The following is a 25,834-nucleotide window of genomic DNA, read 5'->3' as shown; positions in this document are numbered from 1 at the left end:
AAGCGACTTCCTATCCCTGTAGCACCCCTTATGGCAGTCCCTGTGTCTCTGGCTCATCTGTGCATGCAAGATCACACTACATGATAAGACTGAGGATGGGTGCTCTCTCAATCCATCTCTCCTAACATCCACCACTCTATCTATCTATCTATCTATCAATCTCTGTCTCTCTCTCTCACACACACACACGCTTTATCCCTCGTTCTCTCTCTCACTCTTCCTCCTGCGCTCCCTCCCTCCTTCTCTTGTCCTGCATGTTTGCGGTCTGACGGGAGCGGAGGGATCTCGCTGTGGAGTGTGTGAGAGAGTGATTGGCCCAGAGAGTCTGAAGCGATCTGTCAGGCGCTGCTCGTTAGGCTCATAACGCCCGTGGAACAACAACAGTGACGGCCAAATCCCGTCTCGGCGCGGCTTCTTGCATGTCGGAGCGCCTCAAAACAAATTAAATCCAGTCATTAGGCTGCTGAAGACAACCCTGATATTGATTACATGCTAATGGAAGCCATCCATCACGTCCCCCTGTCATTCCAGAGCTGCCTGAGGGCACACGATGCTTTTAATACAGCCATCATCCAACCAGGGCTCTGTGTGCCAAGACCACGCAAGCAACAGCTAGCAGCACTGCTAACGTGCTGCTACTGCACCAGAACTACATTACCCACAATGCTGTGTGCATGTGTACAGCTCTTTTTTGACACGTTTAGAGTGTTAAGACATCTGGAATTCAGCAGGGTTCAAGGACCCAGTTTTCACTGGAGTCTCACCACTGGGAAGGTGGAGCACATCGGTGCCTGCAAACTGCTGACAGATTCCATGTGGTTTTGGGCTGTTCAGACTTGTTACAGTACATACAGTATGATCAGATTCAGATCAGTTATTTTAGATTTTTATAGAAAATGATTGGCATGTAAATGTTGTTAACTTATTTGTTAATGGATTACACACATGCAGAGGTTATCTCTTCATTATTGCTCCATCAACATCTATCTACTGTATTTGAAGAAAACGTGTTATCTGAAAGTGATCTTATGACTCATGCGGCAAACTTCCCAAGGGCCTTGGCCAAAGGTTGGAAAATTGTGTATTTTCCCCAATCCCACACAAACAGTGCCGTGTCCAACCCCTCTTGTGCACTCACACACACACACATACACACACACACACACACACACACACACACACACACACACACTCTTAGGCGAGAGCCATGGGAGGTTACGTACCATGGGCGACTTGTAGTATCTGTGTAGTATGTTGATGAAGTCTGTGATGGTTAGCATTCCTGTGTGGAGAGGAGAGAGACAGGACAACAACCATGTTAGCAAACGCATGAGTCACTGCTTATGGGGACCACACACTAACACACTCAAGACATCTAGCATTAGAGAGAGAGAGAGAGAGAGAAAGAAGAGGAAAAGACAGAGAGACAAGGATACCAACACTCCTTCTTAGTAATATGAGGCCATTTCAGGTTAAAGTAGCTGTGCTGGTTTTCTCTCTACAGAGTACACACACACACACACACACACACACACACACACACACACACACACACACACACACACACACACTGTTATCTCTTCGGATTAGACATGAGTGTGTGCATGGTATGTGCAGGGGTGTGTGAGCACATCAATGCTACTGGCGCTGTTGTGAGTGTGTGTGTGTGTGTGTGTGTGTGTGCGCATGAGCACATCATTGCTACTGGCGCTGTGGTGTACGTGTCAGTGGGTTGGTAAGCATATGTGTGACAGAGGAACTGACATCGAACAGAAAAAGCGACCAAACACTGGCCAGCACACACGTTTTGATACAGTAGCTTCCGATCAGATGCACACACTCATTGAGTTTGAGACAACAGCAGTCATAGAAGAGAGAGAGAGAGAGATAGAGAGAGAGAGAGAGAGAGGTAGAGAGAGAAAACACCTCAGATAAGACTAAGGCTCTCTCATATAGCAGAGTGAGTATCCAACGCATCTGCATGGTTCTAAACAGTGTGTTGTTCCTGAATAGCTCACAGCACTGACAGGCTTTTTTTTGTGTGGCAGATTGCGTTCAGATGACGCGAAGTGAAGATGAATACTCACTCTGTGTCTCTCCACCTTTCTCTCTCTCTCTTTCTCTTTCCCTCTCGCTTTCTTTTTCTCTCTTTCTCACTTTCTTTCTCTCTCACTTTCTCTCTCGATTAGACAGAGGAGCTGAGTATTTATATCCCATTCCCTAGACACTGGCCCAGATAAGGAGAGAGAGTGTGAGAGAGAGACAGAGAGAAAGAGAGGGATAGAGAGAGAGAGAAAGAAAGGGAGAGAGAGGAGGGGGAAAAGAGAGATAGAGGGAGAGGGAGGGAGAGAGAGAGAGGGGGAGTGAGAGACGGAGGGGAAGTGGTGAGTACGCTCAGCTCTGTGGGCAGAGCACTGGGAACAGATGACAAGAGAAAGAAGGGATGCCAGAGAGAAAGAGAAGAGAAAGACGAGAGAGAGGAGACACAAGCAAATGAGCTGTGAGAGAGAGAGTGTTCATAAGTGTGTGTGGGTGTGTGTCCTTCAGCATCAAAGACTGATTGACTAAACAGACGAGAGAGTGAGTGTGTGTGTGTGTGTGTGTGTGTGTGTGTGTGTGTGTGCTGCAGTGGTGTGACTGATAAAGCCAACTGTGCAGACGGAGCTGTTTGGAATGAGGCGATGAGACTGCTGCTGACATTCTTTAATTAAAATCTCAGCCTGAGCACCCAACACCATGTGTACACACACACACACACACACACACACACACACACTCTGTAACAGCTCTTCCATCACTCATGTTGTCTCTGTCTAATTTACATAGACACAGACACAAACAAGTACGCATCAACACAAACATTTCCAGCGCACAATCCTCCTCTTAAAGGGATAATCCGGAGTGAAATGCACTTTAGATCAATTTTTCGGACTATGAATTTAATCGAGTCCGTACCTTTCCGGAAATGTTGGTAAAGTGTTGTTAAAACGTTGCCAGCTGCAGCAGCGACATTTCCGGAAAGGTACTGACTCGATTAAATTCATTCTGGACTCTCTATCCGACCACATAAAGACGTGGGGATACTTCGGTTTGGCTTTAGGGACCCTCTACTCACTACCACGTAAGTGTAGTGTTGTTTGGAACACTAGAAGAGGTATAAAAATAGCGTTTTGTAGCGGCGAAAGGACACGCCCCGGTCACTTCCAGGCTAACGAGTTTTGGCTAAAAACGGTGAGCTCGAACTTTCTCAAAATACATCCGAATGACATGATTTTGGTGTCAACTCAACGTATGTACCCCCAATAGTCCGAAAAATTGATCTAAAGTGCATTTCACTCCGGATTATCCCTTTAAGCACACACACACACACACCATCATCATCATGACTGTTGCGCAGTGCAGCAGGAGGAGAGTGGTCCACATCCCACTCACTGCCCCCTTAGGCGGCCGTCCAAACTCTTGTCTCCAGAGCAGCTGCTGCTACGGCAACTGGCCTCCATCACGTCCCCACCCTCCACCTCCACCTCCACCTCCACCTCCTCCTCCTCCTCCTCCTCCTCCTGCTCTTCCTCCTCCCCCCTTACCCAAATGAGTGCTGTTCCACAGAGAGAGGAATGACAAAGTAGTGGGGACAGGCGATCCATATGCCCATGCCATCGATCTGTGTCACCCGGGAGGAACCTCCCCCCCCACGCCCCCCTCACCCCCCCCCCCCCCCCCCCGTGGTGCCACCCTGCAGAAATAGAGCCGTGACTGCAACCTGTGACTCAGCAGTTTCCTGCCTGCCACTGCGCTTCACACCAGGGTGCACTATGCTAATCACGACTCAGCACTTTGCAACTGTGCACTGCGTGGCTCAGGCCAAGCAACAGCTGCAGGGGTGAGTGCACTCACTAGCTGGTGATTAGGCTGCAGGGAAGGAGCAAGACGCCATAGATCTTATCTCACACACACACACACACACACACACACTCACACAGTGCCTCATCTATCAACCAGACTTGGAAACCAGTGTAGATCAGAGTGCAGAAATCATCTTACGGAGGGGCCATGTATGATTCATAAAACGTTCCCGTGTGCTGCTGCGTACAGCTGTGCCGTGCTATGCCGCCGCCAGAACTTGTACGAGTTGAGACTTGATGCGTCTCACTTGACGCCAGATTCCAGCCACCACTCACTTTCAAATACATTAGTGCCATGCTTGGGGTGGAAATGAGCGGACGCCTGTCATACGCATATTTTATGCTGTACGTTCATTTCATAAATTAGGGCCAAGAAAGTAGTCTCTATTTTCAGCTACCTTATCAGTGTAAGGGATATAATCTCTGTGTGCCAGTTCCTACTCTCTGTTCTCACAGTAGGAGCAGCTCCAGGTACAGTAAAAGCCCAACGCCCGAACTCCCTCTCTCTATCCAACCGTCTCCACACTCCCTCTCTCTATCCGACCGTCTCTCTCAGAATCAGAATCAGAATGCCTTTTTTTGTCTCACTCGCCGATACACACACGTTTTGTGTTCAACACCCCAATCACGATGTCAGAGTACTATAATGAAGAGCTATGTGTCATCTTTAAGAGGTTTCATTTCCCGCATGAGCGGACGATGGCAGAAGAAAACAGCAGCAGCTGTGATGGCAAAAGCTCTCAAACGGCTCCTCCATAAAGCTGCTGCTGGATGAGGCCAGGCTTGGGGAGCACCTCAATGGAGACACACACACACACACACACACACACACACACACACACACACAGATCCTTCTTCCCAAACTCACTGGGGTCGAGGTGCACTGTTACCAAACATGTCATAAAATTAATCATGGTGACTCAGCTGCCATGATGGAGGGTCACACACACACACACACACACACACACACACACACACACACACACACACACACACACACACACACACACACACACACACACACACACACACACACACACACACACACACACACACACACACACACGGATTGAGGTGCTGCCATGACGGAGGGTCAGGATGACTCGGGCAGGTCACGGAGACCGCTTACTTACCCACAAAGCTTTGCTTCTTGGTCTCCCACAGAGGGGCCGCCCTCACGCCATTGGCCACCAGAGCAAAGAACGCCTTCTTCACCTGCAACAGGAAGCAGAGGCAGCGGTCAGGGAACTACAACAGTGGCCACAGAGAACTACAAGAACCAGGTGCTACAGGGGACGCTTCTCTCTCTCTCTCTCTAGGAACTCTCTCTCTCTCTCTTTTTCTCTCTAGGACCTCTCTCTCTCCCCCTCTCTTTCTCTCTAGGACCTCTCTCTCTCTCTCTCTCTCTCTCTTTGCGTGGTAATAATATTTCTCTCTGTACAAGGCATATGGTAATAATGCTGCAAGTAAATTCAGATTTAGATGAATTCAACAAAGGTGAGCACGCCGCTACTAAGCTATGGAACTCGTAGCACGCTAAAGCAGACATTATGCTGTTAGCCGTCAGAAATGTCAGGACTGCATACATAATGTATTAGACAGCGCGCGCGCACACACACAACACACACACAAACACACACACACACGTACACACACACACACACAGTGTATAAATAAGGGACACAATTTGGGTCTGCAAAATACAGCATGTCTTATGTATTATGCATCATGTGCATGTCCCATTCAGTTTTGCATTTTACAGAAAACAGTGTTTTGGTGAGCTGCTATTTGCATCTCATAGGGCGTGTTATTAGGAGCCGTCCTCTGTCCCACGCCCAGGGCCAAGGAGGGGTGTCTGGCAACAGCTGTGCCCCCTACAGAGCAGCTCATTTGGGGCAACGACGGAGCCAACTGCCCCTAACCACCAGACAGACCTCTGTGTGCCATTCATCACTCATAGCTGTGTCTACACACACACACACACAGACACACACACACACACACACACACACACACACACACACACACACACACACACACACACACACACACACACACACACACACACACACACACACACACACACACACACACACACACACACACACACACACACACACACACACACACACACACACACACACACACACACACACACACACACACACACACACACACACACACACACACACACAGCCTGGTGAAGCCAAACGTCGGCCTAGAGGACTTTCGAGCACACAAGCCTCTTTCCCTCATCCCTGACCACTTCCACTCATCCACACCAACAGGACACACTCCATACAGTAAACTCCTTCTAACACACATGCACCTCTAGACACTCGACACACTAACACTGCAAATCTAGCATAATCTTCACAGATATTCTCACACACAGACAGACACACACACACACACACACTTCCTTCCCCTGCAGACCCAGACACATCCCACTGAGCCACATAAGCACGTACGCAGCGTGTGTGGAACGGTCCAACTCCAGTGTAGGCTCCCTCGCAGCACAGACACACACGTGCACATCAACACACTTCTTGCACACACACGCACACACACGTCCCTGCTTCCTGCAGTGACATAAACAGGCCCAATCATCCACGCCTCCAGCATACCATAGCCTCCATGTCAGCGTGGGGTGGAAATGACTGTAAACTAGCACACACGGAAGGGGGCTAAAAGAGAGTGCACGAGCCCGGCCTGTACGAACCTGTAAGGCAAATAGCACACCCCCCACACAGAGGCTGCCTCTTCCCACCACAACACACAGGGCTGGCGCCGAGATAGCCTCAGCAAGGAGACATGACCAACAAGCTTCAGAAGCCAGAGTGCTGACGCAACACACAGCTCCTGTCAATAACGGGTGTGTGTGTGTGTGTGTGTGTGTGTGTGTGTGTGTGTGTGTGTGTGTGTGTGTGTGGAGTGCCATTTCAGCCGAGGAGGTTACTGTATATTCAACATGCTCTTGAAACATGGCTGAAGGCCAAGACGTGAGCACCTCCCAGGAAGACAGTTCTTTTTTTTTAAACTTCTGCAGCCTCCCAGGAAGACAGCCGTTCTTTTTTTTAAAAAAAAAAACTTCTGCAGCACTAGTTGACGGCAATGCGTCTCACAGCAGCGGCTTCAAAAATTCATGACTCCATCTTTCTGTGTTTTACGAGCTCAGGGGCGGCGTTGAGACCTGGCGCGGAATATATGAAACTTTAATCATCCCATGGAGGAGGATAATGAGCCCTTCATGTGCGCGCACACACAACTGCACACACACACACACACAGGTGTGTGCGCAGTCTGTGCACACACACAAACACACACACAAATGCAAACTAATTGCGGTGGGGCGAAGATCCATTCTTTCTCTCCCTTGCTTGCCGAGGATTATGGGCTACCTTGAAACTGACCAGGGATCAGTTTTCATGCGTGCACTAATTATGGACACAGCAGCACAATGGGGAGGCAGGAGAGACCCCAGACCAGGCCTGCAGGTGAACGCGGACGCTGATATATAATCTGGCCCTCCAGCGCTAATCAAACAGCAGAAGAGAGGATGGGCAAGGCCGGAGAATGCACCTCATCTCGCACTCATCAAATATTTACCCACATCATGGGAAGAAAAACAAGAATCCAATGTCTCTCATTCACTTGCATGCACACACACACACACACACACACACACACACTCCTCCTCGTCTGATGCAACACTGACGCATTAGGCAAGAGAAAAGACCACCATCGACACTGACAGTGCAGCAATGGCACAGTGCAGCTACAGTAGAGGCTTCAGGTATATCAGTGATGTTTGGATGAAGCCTCTTGTGTTGGCTTTGATTGTTGCCAATAGGGACAATGATGCTTCGGCGGGATAGCGCTTTAGCGTTTAGCATTCTGAGAGGAATTAGCAGCAGGAGCTCATCTTCTCCTTCAAGCAAAACCTCGGGATTACAGAAGACATCCCTCACATCACAAGTAACTGATTAAGAGACACAGATTTTTAATGACATGCAGGCTTACACACACACACACACACACACACACACACACACACACACACACACACACACACACACACACTCTCTCTCTCTCTATTACACACATCTGCACACCACAAATACACACACAGCTAGCCTATTTCTCACAGACAGGCCTTTGATGATAAGAACCAAGATGATTAAGTCGTTGCACAGCTTTCTAAAGTTAAGAGAGTCACAGAGGGGCAAGGACTACAGCAGAGCTACGAAATAGACACACACTAAACTACAATTAAAGGGCTAACCATTAAAGGGCTCAAATTAAGCAAGGTAGGTGTAAAGGTGTTAGCATTTATAGATACATGAAACATAATCGATTACAATATGCACAATAACTCCAAAACAGCTGATCTACACACACACACACACACACACACACACACACACACACACACACACACACACACACACACACACACACACACACACACACACACACACACACACACACACACACACACACACACACACACACACACACACACACACACACACACACACACACACACACACACACACACACACACACACACACACACACACACGACGACTGATCAATTGCAGGTACTTACTTGTAACGTAGTGTCAAAAACAACCAGTTTGGAACTTGTGGGAACAATGTCGTAGCACTTGTGGGATTTCATAAAGCGTGTGTAAATATCACTCTCAGATTCTTCAACAACTGCCAGGAGACACACACACACACACACACACACACACACACACACACACACACACAAACAAACAAACAAACACACACACACACACAAGAAAAGAAAAGGGTTAAACCACTCATAAAACATGTACACATTACTGTTACAAAGACACACACAGGCAGATATAATGTCGTGCATCGATGCGAGCATTGTTATCGGAGAGCGGCTCTTCTTTGGGGGTCCTCTGATGTGTGGGCGTCGTGACTCACGGGTCAGTCTCCGCTAGACAGGGCAGTGCAGGGCAGTGCAGGGCAGTGCAGTGGGGAGCTATTGAGCGGCGTGTGGCTGAATGCTGCTATTCTGGTCTGCTCCGAGAGCTCAGACCGGCTCAGCTCAGACTAAGGCAGCCATGCAGACTGTTTGAAGCCTTTGTCTTTGCCATTTTGCCTCGCTGCATAATAGAATAAGAGCCCAAAGGATCTCTCAGCTGTAAAGGCCCAGACACTGTACACAACAGCCTTCCCCCAGTACACTGTAATGGCCAGACACGGTACACAACAGCCTGCCTCCAGTACACTGTAATGGCCAGACACGGTATACAACAGCCTTCCCCAGTACACTGTAATGGACAGACACTGTACACAACAGCCTTCCCCCAGTACACTGTAATGGCCAGACACTGTACACAACAGCCTTCCCCCAGTACACTGTAACGGCCAGACACTGTACACAACCGCCTGCATCCAATGCACTGCGCTGAGACATCAATCCCACTCCCAATCGGGACTCAGCTCCAATGGGCAACGTCTCCGCACTGTAACAGGATACATATGGCTTGCGTGCGATCACACCTCTTGTGCCAGGGGGGCGGGCATCACGCCTGGCGAGGGGTATTCCCTCTGCACACGCCGCCCGGGAGAGACGGAGAGGCGGAGAGGAATGCCCAGGAGAGGGAACCGCAGCGGTCCTCCCTGACCCGCACTCTCTCTCTCTCTCTCTCTCCGCGGGCCGGCCGCTCCTTTGATGGCTCTCCCTCTGGACCCAGGGGAGGGGGGGGGGCAGGGGGGCAGGAGGGGGCGTAGCGCTCTAGAATGGCCACGCTCCCGCTGTCTGTCACCGAGCTGGCGCAGAGAGGAGGGGGGCGGTGGTGGTGGTGGGGGGGGGGGGGGGGGGGGGGGCGGTGGTGGGGGGAGGGGGGGGGGGGGCAACGAGCCGTGTCTGCCGTGATGAACTCACTGAACTGCCTGCTGGAGACTCCTCCTCTCTTTCTCCCTCACTCACTCACTCCCTCCCTCCCTCCCTCCCTCTCTTGCTCTCTCTCCCGCTCTCTCTCTCTCTTCTTTTCTTTCTCTCAGCTCTGCTCTCATCCACCTCCCGGTCCGGTTGCCATGGCGATCCTCACGGTCGTCGTCGGGATACACCAAGTGGCGTCTTGGTAAGACGACCAGACGACAGGGGAGCCATTTGTTAGCATGTCTGGAAGGCAGCTCAGGGTGTGTGTGTGAATGAGTGTGTGTGTGTGTGTGTGTGTGTTTACTTGGGCAGAGGACCAACTCAGAGGACACAGAGGCAGAGACACCCTGTGGGGGTTTCTTCACCTTACATCAACGCCACCTGTCTCCATCCCAGAGCATCACACCATTGTCCTCCTGAGTGACAGCAACCAACACCCGAATAGCGCTTACTTTAGCCCGTGAAGCCTGGGCCTCTCACTATTCAGACTAAAAATACATTTAAAAAAAAACTACAAAATGTCAACACTTTACTAATCACTGAAGAGTCTCATATCACACATGCCAAAATATCAGATAACAAACAGCTGACTGCAGCATGTGTAATAAAAGACCCCAAGGCTAAGCTCTCCTCTAATCATCCTTCACCTCAGGCAACGAGGGGTCATCTATGGGTCAAATCACCTCTTCCAACACAAGCCCACAGCTTTAAAAAAAAAAAGGCCTTCAGCTCTGGCCATTTCCTCAGAAGTGTCTATACTGTACCTCCACACAAATAGTTTTACTGGCCTTGGCGACTGCTAGAGGGCTACTGGATCCATGCTATGGGGCTATTGGAAGAAGACCAAAAGCCATTTTTTATTTGTTTCCCCTGCAGAGAGACGCTGCTGAACTGAATGGTTGAGATAATCACACTAGGCTCACCTCAGATAGATTAGATAGATAGATAGATAGATAGATAGATAGATAGATACTTTATTGATCCCCAAGGGGAAATTCAAGTAAAAACACCTCACACAACCTACATCCATTGCCAAGCTCCAGAGGGCAAATTGCTGACTAGACTAACTAACCCAAATTCACTCTCATCTTGCTAACAGAGATACAAACAGTTTTGCAATCACTTTTTGTTGCCAGATCAGGATTTGGTCAAATGCCTCACTGAAGTATATGGACTGAAACATCTAACTGACAAAGTGGGAAACAAACAAACAAACCTAAATTGGGCCATTTTCTTAATTCATTCTCAATCTGTTTTCCCTAAGCTTTAGACTCGCTTGCCATTTCACCTGATTCAGTTTTAGCTCTCCTCCCTCCGTCAGCCAAAAGCATCGACAGAAAATCCCCCGTTTGCATGTCACTTAACTACCAAAACCCATTTCATTCCACCGACCCTCATAATCACGGCCCTCTGCAGGCCTGGTACAACTGCCAAACGCAAAGCTTAGCTAGTGTCTGAATATTTGGATTTAACTCAAACACAGGGCACGGCAACCTGGACCGGCTCCATGCGGCCTATTCAGCGCGCTGAGTCACAACAGAATGGGCCTTTTGTTGCTAGGAGAGTCCAGATTTTTCACGTTTTGCTGCCACGGAATGCCATGGCGCAGTTGGCCAAGCGCTTAATCCTATATTCCACGCACTGCAATAATAGTATGTCTGAATATCAGCACTGAGGCACGCCAGGGCTTTAGCAAGAGTTTAAACCAGGTCACATCTGATCACTGTGCACAGGCTAAGCTAGACGGGAAAAGTTCACAACTAGCACTTTCCTGTCTAAAATGAGTCCGGTGCCTACGCTGGGCATTAGAGTGGGTAGGCTACAGTATGGGCACAGTGATGGGCAAGAGGACTCGGAGTCGTGGTTTATTTATGGAGGGCGGGGATTCCCTTCTTATTGAAGTCACCGATGTTTCCATTAGCACGAAGCCAGGCTGCACTGAGACAATCAGAGAAGTGCAGCTAAGTGTGTGTGTGTGTGTGTGTGTGTGTGTGTGTGTGTGTACTGCAATACTGCCACAGGCGACGTCGGGGACTGCCCCAAACTGTGGTGACGCCGTTCAATACCTTGAAAGCATAACTGGTTCACCATTGGTGCATTTCCACGAGACAGAGAAACACATCCTCCTGTTCTGCCTCTGCCTCACGTTGCTGCCTGCCCTAAAAGCTACTATAGCAGACGGATGAATAAATGAACACTGACACTCTCTGTCCTGCCTAAAAAGGGCACTTAGGCACCAGAAAAGTGTGCCAACCAGCTTTGCGACACACCCTGCATCCGACAGGGAACACTGACTGCCATCAGAATCCCTAGAGTGAAGTCTGTGTTATGAGGTTCTGTGTGTGTGTGTGTGTGTGTGTGTGTTCATTGGTTGAAGCTGCAGAACCAGATATGCTTGAGTTAAAATGGTTGTGATTTGAGTTTCAATTCTCAGCTGAAAGTCTTCCTCTGACCGTTATATTCCCAAATGACGTTCTGGTCATATAGTAGTCCTAATCTGAGTCTGTATGAACAAATGCAAAGAGACCAGCCTTGTTCCAAAGTGGGGGCGACAGAGAAAGCCTTCTACCAAAGATCCTTAAATATTGACTCTGCTTTAACCCTCTCTGCTTCTACTGTCTGCTAAATGTCATTGTATGGCGTGGTGTAACCTAGCACACACTGCAGAGCAACACTTCAAAGCCTACTTATTGGTGAAATAGCATCTCCATCAGCACCACTGATGACAGTATTGATAGCCGAGACTACTTTAGGACAGCAGTGACCACACCATTGGCAGTGATGGAAAGCTATTTTAAGTAAACCGAGTTAACACGGGCCTAATAATTAATGCCTGAAACTGAAGTGCAACAATGCTTTGGGGCTCTCTTGACGATGCCAAGCGCAGCATCGTGCACTTGCATCCGTTGCCAACAGGTTCACTCAGGAAGGAATCCCTCAGTTACGTAACCTCTGATTAAGCAACCCTGGTAGGTACTACGTTAAATCAACATCCATCTAAAGTATGAGACACTCCTCCAAGCAAGCTAGCATAAACAACTGCACTAAAGCAAATGAAGAAATGAACGTCTTCTCTCCTCCCACTGAAAAGTTGTGTCGAAACCAGTTTAACCCTCCTGTTGTGTTCATTTCATGTTAATCAGTTTTGTGTTCCCGGTCAAAAATGACCGACCCCAGTATAGTTGATTGTAAATCCATAATTATACATATGTATTCACTTAATGTTGTTATGTATCTTTTAAATAGCTCAAGTCCTTGTGAGCATTACATGTTTTAAAGTTCTATTTGCTTTTTATGGCCTGTAGGCCTCAATGACCTGAGCTCATGCAAGTCGTTTTTTTAGTAAAAATAGCATAATATATGCATTACTTTGGCTCTAATCAACATTAAGATAAATATATTGTGCTATTTATCACAGAATACTTCATGTTCAAATTTAAAAAGAACCTTTGTTTTGAAACCATTTCACATTTCTAACAGTGGCACAAAATTACATCTTTTGTGCTCCCGGTCAAAAGTGACCGACCCTATTATAATTGATTGCAAATCCATAATAAGACATATATTCATCTTATGTTGTTATGGATCTTTTAACTAGCTTAAGTTCTTGTAAACATTACATGTTTTAAAGTTCTATTTGCTATTTATGGCCTGTAGGCCTCATTGACCTGAACTCATACAAATCGTTTTGTAATAAAAATAGCATAACATATGCATTATTTTGGCTCTAATAAACATTCAGATAAAAATATTGGGTTATTATATCACAGAGTACATTATGACCAAGTTTTAGAATAATCTTTGTTTTGAAACCATTTCAATTTTTTTCACAATTGCACAAAATCATACTTTTTGTGTTCCCGGTCAAAACTGACCGGTATGATTTTATTTGTACAGTATGACCATTAATAGTCAATAGCGTGCCTTTTCTGAGCCACAACTGACAACAATGAGCTTGAGTAGTTCTTTAATAAGCTGGCACAGGTCTCCTGAGGTATTTTGACCCATTCTTTCATTGCAAATTGTTCCAGCTGCATAGTTTTCGAACATGGACATTCACTTAGAGCACCCAACACAGATTCTCAATTGGATTGAGGTCTGGGCTCTGTGTGGGCCACTCCAGGACCTTGGTTTTGGTATCCTTGAGCAACTGTTGGACCAATTTTGATGTATGCTTTGGGTAATTGTCTTGTTGGAAGACCCTGCGACGACCTAAAGCTAGTCTAAGAGCCAATTTCTGCATATTATACTTCAACATTTTCATTTTCTTTTTTCATGATGCCATGCACCTGAGCAAGGTTCCCTGTGCCTGAGGCTGCGAAACAGCCCCACAGCATGATGCTCCCACCACCATGTTTAACTGTGGGGTTCGACTTAGGGTTGAAAGCATCTCCCTTTCTTCGCCAAACATAAGCAACATCCATGTGCCCAAACAGTTCCAGATTAGTCTCATAAGACCAAAGCACAGACTTCCAGACTTAATTTTTTATCTCTCAAATGCTCACAGGCAAATCTCAGTCTGATAGAGAGATAGATAGATACTTTATATATCCCCAAGGGGAAATTCAAGGTTGGGATGTGCCACTCTTTGAGTAAAGGGGTTCTGAGACGATGGCCCTGAAGCCCACCATGATGAAAGGCCCTCCCAACTTTGTTCCTTGAAATATCAACTCCAGAAGAGGCCAGGTCAGCAACAATCATCTTGGCAGATGTCCGGCCTTCTTGCTGACATCTCTGACTATTTTCCTCTCCAGAGTTCTTGAAATCTTGTGCTTACAACCAGGCCCAGGTTTGTTTTGTACATAATTTGTCTTCTTGTACTTGGCAATGATGCAACGTACAGCAGTTCTAGACACTGTGCTTGGAAATGGCAGTATAACCTTCCCCCTTATGATCCTCCACTATCTTCTTTCTGAGCTCAAGACTGATTTCCTTTGTCTTTGACATGGTCAGTAAGAGTAGTCCCTCGACCTCGATAATGTGTACAAGTGACTTGTGCCTTGTTTCTTGGAGTCCTTTTATGCTGATTGAATGCTCGGGTATTGTTATGAAGCCAATTAACAGCACAGGTGTGGTTTGAAAGCTGATTGGTTAATTAGGTGTGTTTTGAGAGCAAAAAAATCACATGCGCAGTAATATTATTGACCATCCCATCATGGGGGCTAATATTTTTGACCACTATATTTGATATGCTAAAAACTAAAAATGTATTTTATATTCCAAAATGTACACCAAAAGCTACTAAATAGCACTTTTTGTGTGTGGGTGTAGGACAGAAACTGTTCATATGAATTGGCAAGTCACTCAACTCAATTTTATACACTTTTTGTAGTCACACCCATTCATTTCTAATGACCGGTCATTTTTGACCGGGAACACCACAGGTGTACACAAGTTGAATAAAACACACAAAATTGCATCAAAGTTATCAAAAAATATTTTGTGTGTTCAGATACCCTATGTGAACAAAGTCATGAAATCTCATGACAATCAGATTAAGTTAACTATATTTTTCAGAGACAAAATGTGCAAAATCGGACAGATTTGACCGTAACACAACAGGAGGGTTAAACCATGGGGTAGCAAGAAGTAAATGGCTTTCTTTCGTCTAATTAAGGTCAATAACGGCAAGTTGGCAAGGCTGCTAATAATTAAGCAAACTTGTAGGCTTTACTTTTGAGGAAGCTGAAGTTGTTAGGAGGCAGATCACAAGCGTAAAACTCTGGAATAATGCATCTGCTCTGGCTTGTTAGAATGAGTGCATAGTGCAGAATACATGACAGTTTAGGAAGAAAAAAATAATCACGCTGTCAGTTCACTTACCGTCATCCTCGAGGTCGAGTTTCTCCAGCATGCCTTCAGCAAGACCGGGGACCTGTGAGCGAACGACAGACGGGGGACACAGTCAAGGTCTGCTTAGATCTCTCCGCCTCTGCCCTCGCTCCTGCCGCGGACAATACCGTCGGGCAGGCGGGCACGGACACCAGAAGCGACTGAAAGTTGGCAGCTCTCGGTGATCGACTAGCGAAAGCTGAACGGCAGAAGGAGAAAGAATAGTTCCGACACTCTCCCTAAGCTAGCTACAAAATACCTGCTCCAATGCGGAAACATGAACTGCGTCTGCTGAGAAACTTGCTCCAAGAGAGCGAGTGACTGATTTGGCAAAGTAGCGTAGGCTACGCTTTTCGCAGTTCTGTGCAAGGGAAGCGCTGGCTGGATGGGAGTCGAAGCCGGCGTTTTGACTGTACCCAAGCACAGCTGATCACCCGTTCACAAAACAGTATTCCGGTCTGATGAACATGTGAGAACGATATTCGCTCAGCAACCTGCCACAGAACTCCCCAAATGCAAACCAACAACGAAAGGCACAGTGCTGTAGTAGTGAACCCCCTACTCGTGGGAAAATGGAGTATTCCTATTTCTGCAGTCGCAAAGAACGTCGTAGTCTAGCATGAAACACGCGTACCTGCGCAATTTCGACGATCTTCACCTGCAGGGGATGGTCCACGCTTCGTCCCAGCCTGTGCTGTTGTGACAGGCTATTATGCTGCTTGACACAATCGTATCCACTACCTGTCAACAGCGATATCCAAAATGAAACTAAAAATGTACGCTATGCAATGTATTGCACATCGTCTGTCAAACTGTTAATGTTTTTTTCATGATCGTTCCATCAGAAGCGCCGAAAATCCAAGACCGCGCGCGTTGACCCACCCACCTCCGAGGAAATCCTCTCTTTACCATATTAGGAAAACCCCTGCATATTTGTGTTGCCTAGCAGCTAGATGATGGGATTCCAGTAATTGCGCTTGGCCGGACCCTATTGGTCTCTTTTTTTCATGGGGAGATACGTTGAGGAATACAGTGTAGGGCAGGCTATCTAATAGGCCATTTCGTGTGATAATGATGTCCACTGCACACACTGGCTACAGGGGTCCAATCACAGACATATTCAGAGTCCTACATGATGTCTGTTCCAGCCTGTTGTGTGAAACACTGAGAGGTTGCAATGCAGTGTGTTATTAGAATAAGTGGGGCAGGGAGGAAGGCAACATGTGTCTGGTCAATGCCATGGGAATTTTATCATACAGCTTAAAGGGCATTTATGGACTATATCAACAGGCTGGCACACACAACACAGAATCGCGACCACTTGCAAGGGGAGACAGGCAAATCCAGGGTTAACGTTTGAGGAAAGGCGAAGCTAATTGGTTCCCCTCTAACGCAGAGCCCTACGGCTGACTTTTCATGTGAGAACCGAGGGACCGAGCAGCGTTCTGTAACTACCCAAATACCAACCGGATGAGTCAGGGAGGGTGTGGCGGCCATGCACGGGAGCTGGGGGCAAAAACAAACCCGTCCTAATACACACACACACAGGCAGGCCGGGAGTAAACAACAAGGCCCACAGAGAGCCAAGGCAGCAGTTTAAGGGTGCTGCGGCTGCCTGCCCGGGGAGAGACATCTCCATCAACTTGGAAATCACTCATGTACGGACCAGTGCGAAAATAGAGGAGAAAATAAACTGACAAATGTGGCCGTCTTCTAAATGTGATGTGGGATTAACTGCAAATCTGCTGCAGTCTGAAACATGATTTATTATCATGTGAGAAGTTAAACAGCTGTCACCAAACGTCCACACATGGTGGATAAGAAGTTTCCTGTTAGGAAAAAGAACATTTCTGATGGTTTACCACACGAGGCAGTAGGCCACTAGGGGGACCACATGAAGAAGTATCAAATAAACACAAAACAGGCATTTAAGACCAATTACTTACCCTATGTAGGCTGTACAATCTGAAGCCTTTTCAGTAAACATTTTAATGTAAAAACATCATACTCCTACAAGGTGTTTAACCATAAAAAAGAACTCACTTGAACCCTCTAGCATTAAGAGTACACTGCTATTCCACTCACTACAGAATCTTTGCTATGCTACTCCTTGCTGCAGTAGCAGTTTTCAGAAAACAAAATGTTTAAAACATGAAAAGATGTTTCAAGGTCTCCACCTCTCTACTTCTTCTCTAAGTCCCCCCCTGTGTCTCCACTCCACACTCATTAAAATGCCTCTAGTCTCCAGAGACCCCTGTCACCTTACAGGGCACTGCCCAGCTGGAGGAGTCTCCCATAGAGAGCGTCCAGCAGCATCAGACCATCCCAGTAGCTGCCCAGTGCCCCTTTGATCCCTGTACACAGATGGGGAGACGCTGCTAGCCCGGTCCAGACCTCAACAAACCAAGGTGACACCAGCAACCATCTGGCCACGTCTCAAGAGATCAGGACTATAGCGAAGCTAACTGTCGGCTATGCACCAAAACAAAACAGTCCAAATGACCGAGGGTGCAACACGGCCAAATCGTTACAGAATGAATAGGAGACTGAACTGAGCTTCCCATATTAGCCCTCTAGAGTGTTAGCTGGAATTTTCTCTGTCTAGTGTTCTTCGGGGGCTTTATGAAAATGAATTCAATTATGGGAAAGCATAAATGAGCGAGTCTTAGTGCATGTCCTTTCATCTGGTAATTAGGAATGCATGGGAGTGCCACTGCTATAATTGCTCATTTAAACTGGGGGGAGACCTGGGGACAACTTTGAAGTCACCGCTGAGCAGGTTAATACCTACCCGGGAATTGTAGTATGCTTCTGCTCTAAAGCTGACACAAATCTCTTTCCATTGTCAATCTGCAAACTCCCCTGACATGGAAGAAGCGTGTGTGTGTGTGTGTGTGTGTGTGTGTGTGTGTGTAAGGAGGAGAGCAGGCTTCGCTAACTCCCCTGACATGGATGGAGTGTGTGTGTGTGTGTGTGTGTGTGTGTGTGTGTGTGTGTGTGTGTGTGTGTGTGTGTGTGTGTGTGTGTGTGTGTGTGTGTGTGTGTGTGTGTGTGTGTGAGGAGGAGAGCAGGCTTCGCTAACTACATCAGGGGTCAGGCAGGTCTGACAGGCACTCGGCATTCCACCCACACACCTCCTGCAGCCTGCAGCAGGGAGACCCTTATCTCTCCCTCTCTTTCTCTCTCTCTTTCTCTCTCCCTCTCACGCTCTCCCTCTCTCTTTCTCCATCTCTCCCTCTCTCTCTCCCTCTCCGGGGCTGTGATGTGGAAAACGAGCGTGGACAGCTCCAAAGGTACTCAAGACCAGCAGCTCAGAGATGGCTGACTGATGCCTCAGCCTTCAGAGGAGTGTCCGTCTTCACCCTCTTAAAGCCCCTCCCTCAGGCCTCCGAGCGACGCTCCTGCCCCACACTTCAGATGCCATCTTATCCCCCGTCCATTACCTGCTGGTCTAGAAATGCCAGGGGGGGGGGGACTTGGGAGGGGCGCGTGGACTCAGCCAGCTCCTGATGAGCCCTTGAGTGTCCGAAGGGGAGAGGCATTAGGCCCACAATGAGGCATCGGGCTGCCTGGCTGAACACATTATTCTCCCTCTCTGGATCCAGATGGGGGGGATATTGAAATATCTGCAGCAGGCTGGCAGGACACCTTCACTCTGCAGACAGCGTGATGGGATCCCCCCCCCCCCCCCGCCCCCCGCCACACACACACACACACACACACACACACACACACACACACACACACACACACACACACACACACACACACACACACACACACACACACACACACACACACACACACACACACACACACACACACACACACACACACACACACACACACACACACAGATCTGCTTCCAGCTTGTTGCTACAGGAATGCTGCAGCTGGAAGAGGTCAGTTGCTTGGACTCTCGATGTGTACACACATTCTGAATGATTTTATACTCATTTGGCATGATGATTTTTGCAGATGATTACTCCACAACAAACAAACACACACACACACACACACACACAGACACAGACACAGACACAGACACAGACACAGACACAGACACAGACACAGACACAGACACAGACACACACACACACACACACACACACACACACACACACACACACACACACACACACACACACACACACACACACACACACACACACACACACACAGCTGTCAGGGAGCACTTACCAGTCGTGAGGTAGCGATGGGGGCGGAGGCGGGGGTCATGGGGGGTTTGGCGAAGGAGCAGGAGGAGAAGGAGGAGGAGGGGGGCAGGCTGAGGCGCGGCTGCCCAGTGTCCAGCGGCGAGGAGAGGGACCGGGGCCGCTCACGCTCCTGCTGATGATGATGATGAGGAGGATGATGAGGAGGAGGATGGTGATGGTGTTGGAGCCGCTGGGCTCTGTCCAGGCGCTCGTCCGACCTCTCGCTGCGGTACGCGTCCACAGGTAAGGACAGGGGCTTGGTCACCTGAGCGGGCGGGCTGGTGGGCGGAGAGGACATTCCCGAGGCTGGAGGAGACACAGGGAGGGGGAGATCAGAGACGACCTACTGGTTACAGTCACGTCAACACAGGGGGAGATGAGAGACGACCTACTGGTTACAGTCACGTCAACACAGGGGGAGATCAGATGAGAGACGGCCTACTGGTTACAGTCACGTCAACGTAAAGCACACCAGATGGGTGATCACTAGACTCCTTCTACTCCTGAGTCTGCTGCTAAACTGGGAAAACATGGCGACACAGGGAGAGATGAGAGACGACCTACTGGTTACAGTCTCGTCAACCTAAAGCACACTAGATGGGAGATCACTAGACTCCTACTGGTTACAGTCACGTCAACGTAAAGCACACCAGATGGGTGATCACTAGACTCCATCTACTCCTGAGTCTGCTGCTAAACTGGGAAAACATGGCGACTGCATCTCACGGACAGCTGCTGTTTACACAGAAATATACGCTGAGAGCTTCCAGCTCAATGGCAACCATACCTGTGTTGAATACACAACCTGTAAGCCTTTGAGCAACATTGTAAGCATCTCTTAGTCAGTTAGTGCAGTGTTGCCCATACAAGACAGATGGCCATGACAGTCAAGGTTTCAGCTCTCACTTCTGCGTCTGCAGGAATCCTAGCACATTGTTATATTCTAAACACAAATGCATGTGAACCTCTCTGATATAGGTTGTAACACTTGAAACCATTTATAATGTTTTTTTTTTCTTTTTCATTAAAGAAGGAAAATAAATATTTATTTTTCACCAATAACTGAAGGCATGGCTTCCACATATATTATGAAGATGGCTGTGTCCAGATCTATGTGGTGCACCCTCCTCCCTGCTGGGATAATCTACCTCCAGCAGCATGAGGCAGAAAGGCAGACGGGTTCCATTACACGCCCGTTCCACCCAACTAAAAGGGATCCAGTGCAGGGGCGACATGACGGTAGCGTGTGTGTGTGTGTGTGTGTGTGTGTGTCACGGGAGCGTTTATGAGGAGGAGCAGGAGTGTGTGTGTGTGTGTGTGTGTGTGTCACGGGAGCGTTTATGAGGAGGAGCAGCAGTGTGTGTATGTGTGTGTGTGTGTGTGTGTGTGTGTATGTGTGTGTGTGACGGGAGCGTTTACGAGGAGGAGCAGGAATGTGACAGGACTTCAGAGTGCATTCTATTGGAGCGGGTGCTTCACAGCAGGAAGCATTCTCCTGGGGGAGGATGACAACGTTGGAGGCTTTCATCGCTGCAAGTGTGTCATATGTATTGTGTGTGTGTGTGTGTGTGTGTGCACGTTGCTGTCAGCGAAGCTAAATATGCAGGGTTTATACATATCACAGTCAATCAACTTCTACTCATGCTGAGAAATCAGACCCAAGGGGAAGAACATTCCCACGATTGAGGAGAATTTTGAATAAACTAAATCCAATTGACAGACTAAATCTATGAACGTAATTCAGTTGTACAGTACTGTAGGTCTTTAAACATCTTTCAACCTTTAAAACAACACTATCCCAGCTTCCCTCCAAACACAGTGTTCACACTGTAGTATGAAGCTGTGGGGACCTAATCAGAAGGCTTATGAGGGACTGACCACCTCACTGTCACCATGCAGAGCAGCTGAGTTATGGGAGCATAGTGTAGTGGCAGCTCAGGAGGAGGAGCCAGCAGTCACACACACACACTGAATCAACTCAAGTCACACACAGACAGGTGGAGCAAACCTGTCACCACCACACTGACACAGATGTATGTGGAGAATCAATCATATCGTTGGAGTGGAATATAAATCTGCCACCGTGTGTGTGTGTGTGTGTCTATATGGAAAAAAATGAAGAGACCACTGAACATTTTTTTGATTCTACAGAGTCACATTCAAATTTGCAGTTGTCTCTTAATTTTGATTACTGTACAACCATCAACTTGAATGTTACTCAGCAACCATAGGATGACGTCAGAAAAATTTGCAGTGGTCTTTTAATATACTTTACTACATACTGTATATATAGTGCAGCAAACTTCAAATTCCAATAGTTTTTGAGTACTACAGTACAGTATATCTGAGAAACGTCCAGTTCCTCCTGAGAAGATCCAGAATTCATCCATTCAGTTAATCAATTCTGTCTCTTACATACAGTATCTCTATACACACACAATTCTTACATACCTATCTTATCCTAGATTTATCAGTCTGTTTCTCTGAGCCTTACTAGCAGCACACAGTAGTGGGATAGTAGGACACTCCTGGCCGTTTCACGGCTCGGTGACGGAGCCAGGGGGAGGCTATATCGGTGACACGGCGGCGCTCATTTCACGGCCTGCTGCCTGTGACGACCCTCCCGCCCTTCCCTGATCTCCCCCAGATCCCCCCCTGAGCTGCGCGCTGACAGGGCATAAATCTGGAGGAGCCCGGCCCAACAGCGGAGTAATTACGAACGCTGAGAGGACATGGGGGGGGGGGGGGGGGGCATGGGGAGATTTAATCAAGAAGCACACACTGGACATCAGAGGGACAGCTGAAAGTAGCTAACTACAAGAAAGCTGAGTCTGATTATCACGAGTTGATGAAGTTAGGCACACTACTGGTGACAACAACACCATTCTCTGTCCATCTCTCTCTCTCATATACACACACACACACACCCACCCACAAACACACCCTTGAGAAAAACTGCCTTTGTGTCTTTCACTGGGATCATATCATTGGTATCATTTTCAGCAAACACGCTGAAGTGCCAGAATCCTTCCACATGATTTGCCGCGTGACTAACGGCGCATTTGATTACGCGGCGATAACAAATCAGGCTCCTCCTCTCGGTGCTTTAGCCGGATTGGGTTTGCGTCTTCCCTTTCTGCTGTTGCGGATGAGACCGGATCTTTTCCAGGCCTCGCGCTCTCTCCTGCGGTCGGATTGGGTTCATTCTGGCACGGCAGGGTGGAGGGGGGGGGGGGGGGGGGCGGGGTTTGGTGTGGGAGGGGCGGGGACGACGTGATAGGATTTGCTCTTTGATTACCAAAAACAGAGAGAGAGAAAGAGGGAGAGAGTGTGTGTGTGTGAGAGAGAGAGTGTGTGTGTGTGTGTGAGAGAGAGAGTGTGTGTGTGAGTGTGAGAGAGAGAGTGAGTGTGTGTGAGTGTGAAATATGGCCAGGCCTTGCAAGGCACTGAGATGTGGTCAGCATGACAATGAGGCTCAGAGTGATGCGCGCGCGTGTGTGTGTGTGTGCACATCTGTGTACTAATGGTGAGTGTGAGCGCCTCACTGGTGCAGCCGAGAGTGCAGTGGCGCATCACCACCACTAGGGGCACCGCAACAACACCCACATACTGCCTCGTAAAACAGACGTGACCACAGCTACACCCATTACAGTGGACGCTATGTAGCAACGTATGAATGCTAAATGCATGAAGGTTACTATACTGTAGGTGAGCGTCTATGTCAGCGTGTGTGGGAATATATGTGTGTATCCGCAGCATACTGACGTTCCCGTTTCAGATAACTGCTTCCCAACTGCACTAGGTGGTTAACAGAGTGATGATCCGTCAGGCAACCGTTAACACAGAGGACGTGACCTACAAAAGCAGGCGACAGACTTCTCCCCGGTACCCACTAAAGGACTACTCCGGGAAGGCTGATCCCCACTAAAGGACTACTCCGGGAAGGCTGGTCCCCGCTAAAGGCTACTCTGGGAAGGCCAGGCCTCCTTTGAGTCTGCCCGGGCACCAGCCCAGCACTGCCCAGCAGGAGAGAGTGACGAGAGGGCAGAGAGATGGAGACCATGAAAAGAGTGGCCCTCTTAGATGATGTCACCGGAGAAACAGTCTGACCCACTCTCGATCCCTCTCCTCTTTCTTTGCTTCTTCCTCTTTTCTCTCTCTCTCTCTCTCTCTCTCTCTCTCTCACACACACACACATACACTCATTATCTCTCTCACACACACTCTCTCTCACACACACTCACTCTCTCTCTCTGTATGTCTCTCACACACACACTCTCTCTCTCTCTCTCTCTCCTCTTTTCTCTGTATCCTCCACTCCCGCTGTCTTTGTCTTTATCTCAGTCCCAGGAGGTGTTTCACTTCGCTCCGTCTCATAAATCCAAAGAGATAATTGCCATCAGGACACAACCATCATGTGCTTACTGCCGATACAAGAAATTAGGAACACACGCTTACACAAGCACGATAGCACACAAACGACACACAAACAACAAACACATGTCACATACACATACACACAAATGACACACAAACAACAAAAAACACACACGACGCACACAAACAACACACACACACAAACATCACACACACACAACACATACACACACACACAACACATTAAGACTCCCCAGCCCCAATAAAGAGGAGACTGGCCAGAGCTTAAGGCTGATATCCCAGGGCTGCAGGCAGTCCATTGCAAACCACATCCTGATAGCCTATCCTTGTTTAACACTTTCACAAGCAAGGCCAGCAGACACTCCCAGAGACAACTGCATCACACTGATACATATGCATTGATTCCTACATCAATAACAAAATAGGATTTTTTAAGACAGAGGTCTATTCACACCCCAAGATGTGATGGAATACTGATCGCTGTATGTCATGCATAATGCAAACAGAATACTCTCAAGGAAGAGAGAGAGAGAGATCTCGCACACAAATAAATATGTTTTTTTTAGCTCACTGTCAGAGAGTGGGAGACAAACATTTATCGCATCGATTTGCTGAGTCCAAACTGTCCTCAGAGGACCTGATATTGCGTCTGACATAAGCTTTGTTGTGCGAACTTCAAGGTGATCTGCAGTGGGATTTTTTTCTGGAACCTTTTTACATTTTATTGTGAAGCTGAAAGAATGAGTCCAGATTCGGAGGCGCATAGTCCTACCTCCTGACAACACAGCCGCATGAAAGAGTAGGTAGCTGGTTGCTGGCGGTGAATGTGATGAAAGCCAATGACATTTGAATAAGCCTTTCAAAGTCCAGTGGCGCACAAGGCTTTGGCCATTTACCACTCACTCACTTCTTCAGACAAGGCAGGGCGAGAGAAAGACAAAAAGAGAGAGAGAAAAAGAGAGAGAGAAGAAGAGAGAGAGAAGAAGGGGCAAAGGGGTTCGTTTTATCTCCTTCTTAACCATTCATCATTCTCATGTTCATTTCATTTTCGTCCAGAGACACACTTGCACACACGGCTTGCGTAACACTCGGTGAGAGGAGAGGAGGGGAGCAAATTGGATTTTTCAAATTAAAGGAGAGGCCGAGGCCGGCAAGGATAATGTGATAATGTGGATTGCCGTTTGAGTCGAGGATTACTGCCCACCGGGGGAAAGCCCAGGCCGAGAGACAGTGAGACAGCAATGTCCGCAAAGGCCATAAAGTGCTCCCGTGGGGGGGATGACGCAGATAAAGAGAACACAGCCTACGTAACTACCTTTCAGCCCGACCTCTAGTCGTCATCACACACACACACACACACACACACACACACACACACACACACACACACACACACACACACACACACACACACACACACACACACACACACACACACACACACACACACACACACACACACACACACACACACACACACACACACACCATGTAAATATCAAACTGTTTTAAATTAAATTAATTTGACCTAAAAATCTAAATTCATATGTGCTTCA

The 25,834-nt window shown here is 47.9% G+C and overlaps 1 protein-coding gene across 9 annotated transcripts in view; it reads right to left on the bottom strand.

Annotated features, from left to right (window-relative positions):
- prkag2a (protein kinase, AMP-activated, gamma 2 non-catalytic subunit a) overlaps positions 1 to 25,834 on the bottom strand; it is an 85,210-nt gene that overhangs the window by 14,554 nt on the left and 44,822 nt on the right. For 7 of the 9 annotated variants that reach the window (XR_009936453.1, XM_062521971.1, XM_062521972.1 and 4 more), the window contains 5 exons: positions 19,864 to 20,186; positions 15,655 to 15,706; positions 8,515 to 8,624; positions 5,036 to 5,117; positions 1,224 to 1,282 (listed from right to left, as the gene is read on the bottom strand). Coding sequence is in view for 8 of the 9 variants with exons in the window: in XM_062521971.1 (XP_062377955.1) it covers positions 1,224 to 1,282; positions 5,036 to 5,117; positions 8,515 to 8,624; positions 15,655 to 15,706; positions 19,864 to 20,186 (626 nt within the window). In the remaining variant the exon portion in view is untranslated. Of the gene's footprint in view, positions 1 to 1,223; positions 1,283 to 5,035; positions 5,118 to 8,514; positions 8,625 to 15,654; positions 15,707 to 15,922; positions 16,059 to 16,297; positions 16,538 to 19,863; positions 20,187 to 25,834 lie in introns of those variants that run through there. The other 2 variants (XM_062521977.1, XM_062521978.1) reach the window with 2 other exon arrangements.

Source organism: Sardina pilchardus, chromosome 19 (assembly GCF_963854185.1).
Source record: "Sardina pilchardus chromosome 19, fSarPil1.1, whole genome shotgun sequence".
NCBI classification, from domain to species: domain Eukaryota; kingdom Metazoa; phylum Chordata; class Actinopteri; order Clupeiformes; family Clupeidae; genus Sardina; species Sardina pilchardus.
This window is presented reverse-complemented; position numbering and strand designations above follow the sequence as displayed.